We start from the raw sequence: 6,316 nt of genomic DNA, 5'->3' as shown, positions 1-6,316 counted from the left end.
CCACAAGATCGGAAGGATGTATTTCTTCCAGGATCGTGTATTTTCCTATCTAGCTAGCTTGCAAAGGGTTGTAAACATGAAGTAGTCATAACTGTGCATTTACTTTGTTTTTTTTCTTTTATTCTTTCCTCTTTTTTTGTTAAAAAAACCTGCTTCCAAACAAAGACAAATACAGCTGTATTATTTTGGCTGAGGAAAGGGAAAGGAGAATACTCAGTGTCAGCACTGGAAACTATTGGATGTCTAGAGGTTAACCTGGGGTTAGATCATTCTAATGATTTTTTAAAATAGATAAATGTGTAGAAATTACAATAAAAATATAATATATAAAGGAAGCTGAGAAAACATCCATGGTTAATGTTAAAGTACTTAAGACAAAGGCTAGTGCTGCAAACTGATATCTTTGCAGGCATTTGATGTTTATATATAGGGTTTCCCATATTAGGAAATAGGAATTCTTTTAAGAGTGATAGAAAATATACTGGGAGGGAGGGAGGAGGGGGTGGTGAGATAGAGACACACAGAGAGAAATATACAGGACACTCCCAGCATTTTGTGGCTTTTACTCCATATATGAAAGAAGACAAAAACATACAAAGTATATGTACAACTAAAATTCAACAATATATACAGAAATGTTTCTTGATATAAATGTCCCTATTAGCTTAGTGAATGCCACCAATTCACCTAGTAAAGATGTCAAAGCAATAGAATGGTGATTTTGGTTGTTTCCTCTGTCTTTCCTGATTCCAGTTCAGGGTTTGGGGGTAGGGGTGGGGGGAAAAGTGGTTTTGTTTTGTTTTGTTTAAATCATCATTCTTGCTCATTGCATTTTGATAAAACATGCAGCGTTCCCTCTGTGGCAACGTTCTAATCTTACAGCTGATTTTTCCTTAGAGTAGGGCTGTTATGTGAGGGTTTCTTTTTTCTTTCCTTCCTTCCCCTTCCTTCCTTCCTTCCTTCCTCCCTCTTTCTTTCTCTTTTTCTTTCTTTCTTTCTTTCTTTCTTTCTTTCTTTCTTTCTTTCTTTCTTTCTTTCTTTCTTTCTTTCTTTCTTTCGTCAGTCTGGGATTGTAAATAAAAATGCAGGAGTCCGAAATGCTTCTCTTTCATCATGTAATGTCTTAAGCTCATTAAACAAGTAAAAACGCTGCCATGTTTGCGCAGATTCTTCTGGTCGGGGAAAATGTCTGTTAAAAAAAAGTCGTTTTGATGGATACTCCCAAAGAGAAAAAGAGGCTCAGAGCCTGGATCCCAAGGGGTAAGGGAAAATATCCTTACAGTGAGAGGTTTCAGGAGTGCTGGCATAGAAACCAGTCCCCCCACCCCACCTCTATCTCTCCTCTCTCTCTAAGATGCAAAATCAATTACTGAGGCTGCTCAAGGGAAAAGGCAGATGAGGAAAGGAAATGAAAAAAAAAAAGGTGGGAAGGAAGGAAGGAGGGAGGCAAAAAAAGGAAGAGTGAGAGAGAGAGAGAGAGAGACTGAGGGGAAGGGAGAGGAGGAGAGAGGGAGGGAGCAAGCACCCAGACGGTCTGGCCACACATAAGAGTCCTCCCAAGCCTGCTCCTTCGGCTCGGTTTGGCAGATGCAAGCAGGTCCCGGATCCTCCTTGCCTTGTTCAGACGTTTCCCTAGGGTATCGATTTCCCTCGGATAACTCACATCATCTGTGGTCTCTGCATCGTGTCCTGGTGTGGAGAGGAGTACCAATGCGAATAGCCGGGCATGTAGCTGTTGGGGGGCATACTGACGCCCTTGGCCGAGGCGGAAACGTCCCACACCGGAGGCAGCGCCGGTGAGCGCGGCGACAGGGCCGCTGAGCCCGGGAGAGGGTCGCTCTCATGCGGGTTACTGCCCTGCTTCAGCAGTTTCTTAAACTTAGAGCGTTTGTTCTGAAACCATATCTTCACCTGGAACGAAACGCAGCAGCGATCATTAGGCCCGAAAAACATCGAACCGGTGCCTATAGTTGGGAGAAAAAAAAAAACAAACCCGCAAACGCCAAGCCCTCAAGACCCCGCCTTCCTCCACCTCTTTCTAGCCGCTCCCCTCTCCCCTACCCCACCCCACCCCCGCCATTTACTTGGTATCTTGTCCGGATACCTAAAGTCATTGTAACTCTTCAGTTAGATGCAAGCCTAGGTTTGAAACAACAGCATAAATAAGAATAAAACAAGAATAAAGGCGAATGAAATAGCTGGGTTCAAAGTCTAAAGAAGTAGTTTTAAACAGAAAGCCAACTGAACGCACTTCCTCAAATAGTCTGGCATCTCTGCATGTACTGTGAGCAAATGACTAAGAACAGATTAAAGCCTGTACATTTATAACCAAATGCCTTGACTATACCTATGCATATACTGCATATGCCACAGACTGTACATGGAGCATCTTTCTTCTGACATAATCCTGTAGGGATTAGGGATTGTGCCTCACTCATTAGCTACTTTGTGTGTTGCTCAGTCAGACTGTGGCCTTGATTGTTAGTGCAGTCACTAAAAGTCAAAGGGCTCCTGAAAGTTAAATGCGAACCAGGAATCTAGGAAGGGAGCATATCTAAGCTAACATCCCAGATCTACTGTATTTGAAAAAGGACATTCTATGGTACAGCTTCCTTTACCTTTAAAATTACTTAGCCTTAGGAATCTGCTTTTCCAAGAGGAATACAAGTTACTGAGTAGCAGGAATTCCTTCATAGTTCCAGTGGCAACATGGCAAGAGAAAGCAGGCTGAATTGAAAAGAAGAGCTTGAGGAGCATCTGTTCTAAGGCACCACAGAATCACTCCCCAGCAAGAGTCTCATAAAACCTGAAGTCCCCTTGCTGAAGATCACCCATTTCAGATGAGGCCTACCACCCCATGCAGCTAAGTTAATCGACAAGGACAAAAAACCACAGGTGATTGCAGCCTGGCTTTATGACCGGGGTCCTAATATACCTGCCTAAACCTCTTCCTGTGAAGTCTGAAATGCCCCATATGTCTTTCAAATTAGTAGGACAGGAGAACTTCAGCAACTGTACTTAACTGAGGCTTCACCTGCTGTAATTTGGGCACGTTTCTCTTTGATCTCCAGCTCTGCCATTGCTCCCAAGTTCTGTGATCCAGGGAGGTACCTTAGCCTGCATCAACCAGTCAACTAGGATGATTTAACCACTGAGTTTATGGCAATTTTCAGAAAAACTCACCTCACGCATCCTAGGATGAACAGTTTGCACCTTGGTCCCCTTACTAAAATCCTGTTGGAACCTATGCCTGTCTGGCTAACATACCCCCATTTCACTTCATAATTCTTTCAATGCCAATGAGTTGAAATCCTTATTAAGTCCCAGGGCCCACAAAAGGATCCTTAAGAAACATGGGTCTTATTCTGTCTCCTGGCCTGATCATCTTTTTCTCTTTCTCCTACTTGTTCTCTTTTGTGTTGTTCTACTCTGGAATAGGACTCGATTAAACTATCAGTTTGGTCGCCAAAGGACACTAGGCTGGGGTGGGGTCGTCGAGGGTTGGGAGGATGTGCAAATCCAATCCAGTATTCAACACCAGGTCATTTATTCCAAACTGTGTTGTCCTGGGAAAATGCGTAACTGGAGCTAAGGCATTTGTCATTAAGCTCCTTCCATCCTTGGTTGACTAGGCCAAGAGTTCCTCCTGATGTGCTCCCTGCCCAATCTGAAAGTGGGGTCAGCATTTCAGGGATACTCGGGCTTCTCGGGAATTACCTGGGTTTGTGTCAGTCCTAAGGAAGCTGCCAGTTCAGCTCTCTCAGGAAGGGCCAGGTACTGAGTCTGCTGAAAGCGATGGTTTAAAGCCTGGAGCTGCAGGCTGGAATAAATGGTCCGAGGTTTCCGAATCTTTTTCCCTTTTCCATTGAACCTGATTTCCCCGTTTTCAATCACTGTGGTTTTTTGTTGATCTGCAAACAAAGGATACAGAGGAGCGGTCACCCGTGAGGCTACTGCTGCAGTCTCCCTGAGCTTGGCCTGGCCTGCGCCGAGCCTTCCCAAAGCCAATAAGGGTTTCCTCGAAGCGTCCCCACGCCACCCTGACCTCTCTGGGTTCACAGTGCCCGGGTGCTCCCAGCGGCTGCAAAAGCCTCTTTCCGACCCTGACTCTGTCTCTAATAATGCGCGGTGGCTGTACGGAGGGAGCGCCCTGGGCCCCGGGGCAAACAGCCTAGCTCTGCCGCAGCGGAGGCGGCGCCAGCCGCTCTCTGGGGCGCGCGGCGCCGCTGGGTGGCTGCTCTCTCCGCGGAGCGGGGCCCCTCGGCCTGGCTGTACAGTGCCCTAAGGTGTGCTTAAGCCACCCTAGTGATTTTGCGGCCAGTTGGCTTGATGTCACTAGATCCAAGCCCGTTGCATCAAGATCCCTCCGTGTGTTCAAAAATGATTCTGCTGAGAGGGATCAAAACCCCAAACAAAACACAACGAGCCGCTCAGACCAGCACCCGAACAGGCTGAGCCTCACGCGGCAACTTTGTCCCCCAGGGGTGCTGAGCCCTGGGCTTCACCTCCACGAACAAAGGAGCAGCCAACAGTGTACCGAAAACCCAAGGGAGGGGGCCCAGTTAGGGGTGGGTGTGGGAGACACCTCAAAGCCTGCGGGAAAGAGCCCAGTTGTCACCAGCTTAACCAGAGCCGGAGGCCACGCCAGCTTCTGCCCGGGTCACCGAAGCGCACCGGGCGCCCCACGCAAAGTAGGCCACTGGCCGCCCAGATTAGGCTGGGGAGCAAAACACGCTCCCCAGTTCCGGCCCAGAAATGTCCCCAGTCCTGCCAAAAGCGGTTCACAACCCGGAGGGGTGGAGGGAGGCAAAGGGCGCACGGACCCAGCGGGCTGGAGAGCGCAGTGCGGACCAACAGGTCGAGCGAAGCCCGCGCCGAGCCGGAGGCGCGGCCCGAGCGGCGCGCCAGAGACGAGGCAGCGAGACGGGTCCAGCCGCGAGGAAGCCGAGGGTCCGCGGCTGCGGAAAGGGGCCCGGCCGGGCGAGGCCGGCAGGCAGGCGCCAGGCGAGCGGGCGCGCACGAGGCCTGGCCGGGGGCGCGCCGGGCCGCTTGGGGGAGGGGGCCGGCGGAGGCCCGGGCGTTGAGGAAGTAAACGGGGCGGGCGGGGTAGGGGGCAGCCGGGAGGCGGGAGAAGCGAGCTGCCCCAGCGGCCTCTCACCTGTGTCGTCCCCTCGCGTCTGGGCGGCCGCGCTGCTGTTGTGGTAGGACTGGAGGTAAGGGCTGTGCTGCGAGTGGCTCATGTAGGGGTAGGCGGCGAGCGAGCGGTGGTTGTAGGAGTTGCCGCCGCCCGATGCGTAGGGCGAGCCGTGGTGGTGGTGCTGGTGGTGGTGGTGGTGCGAGCCGGCCGCCGCCGCCGCCGCCGCCGCCGAGTGCAGGCAGTGCAGAGGGTAGTGCGCGCCTGCCATGGCCGGGGAGCTCTGTTGCGAGTGCGGCTGCGGCGGCGGCGGCGGCGGCGGCGGCGGCGGCGGCGGCGGCGGCGGCTGCTGCTGCTGTTGCTGTTGCTGTTGCTGCTGCTGCTGTTGCCCGAACTCCATGAAGGCGGATTTGGACGAGTCCTGGCCTTCCAAGCCGTCAGCCATCGTAGTCATGGTCATCATCAAAACTTTGGGGGCTGGAGAAAGCCTTCTCCCGGGTTTCCTCCACCCTCCCCCACTTGGCTCGCGCCGCTCTCCCCTCTGCAGCCACCTTAGCTCTTGGGATCCTTGCAAAAAAAATAAAAATAAAATAATAATAATAATAATAATTTTTTAAAAGAGAGAGAGGGGGCGAAGGTGGTTCTCCCTCTCCTTCGCTCTTCTCTAATATATATATATATTTAATATAAAGAGAGATAGTGAGCGGGGCCTTGTTAACTCAAAGGGAGGAGGAAGGGGGAGGGATGGGAGAGGAGAGGGGGGAGGGGGGAATCTGCTCTCCCCCCCTTCTTTTCCCCCCTTGGATTTTTTGGGGGCTGGTGCAGTTTAAGGCAGAGATTTTAAGGTGGATTCTGCGAAAGTTGCGCGTCTGCTTTCAGACTTGATGCAGACGCCACGAGTCGAACGGTTTGTCTCCAAAGGGCAGCGCCTCCCCATTGGTCAGTCGCCCCCTGACGTCACCGGCGCACGGCTTCCACTGGTGTGTGCGCGGCTCGCCGAGTTCTTCGCCTACCTTCGGCAACTCCAATCCCAGCCCCGAGCTGCAGCCGGGGGCCGCTCAGCTCCGCGCACAGGGCCTCCGGGGAGGGAGGTGCCTCCGCCCGGCCTGTCGCCGACGCCTCCCGCCGCAGCTCGCGCCCCCAAACCCGGAGCCTCAGTTCCCAATACCGCAGCCCTGGAAC

General features: G+C 51.8%; 1 protein-coding gene across 1 annotated transcript; it reads right to left on the bottom strand.

Moving 5' to 3' along the window:
• Positions 1 to 1,440: 1,440 nt before the first annotated feature.
• DLX6 (distal-less homeobox 6) lies at positions 1,441 to 5,597 on the bottom strand. Its single transcript, XM_057549501.1, has 3 exons — positions 5,159 to 5,597; positions 3,718 to 3,911; positions 1,441 to 1,911 (listed from the first exon to the last, which is right to left on the bottom strand). Exons 1-3 carry the CDS (start codon positions 5,595 to 5,597, stop codon positions 1,660 to 1,662), a joined length of 885 nt encoding a protein of 294 aa, XP_057405484.1. The 3' UTR covers positions 1,441 to 1,659.
• Between the last annotated feature and the right edge of the window lie 719 nt (positions 5,598 to 6,316).

This window comes from Balaenoptera acutorostrata, chromosome 7 (genome assembly GCF_949987535.1).
Source record: "Balaenoptera acutorostrata chromosome 7, mBalAcu1.1, whole genome shotgun sequence".
NCBI classification, from domain to species: Eukaryota; Metazoa; Chordata; class Mammalia; order Artiodactyla; family Balaenopteridae; genus Balaenoptera; species Balaenoptera acutorostrata.
This window is presented reverse-complemented; position numbering and strand designations above follow the sequence as displayed.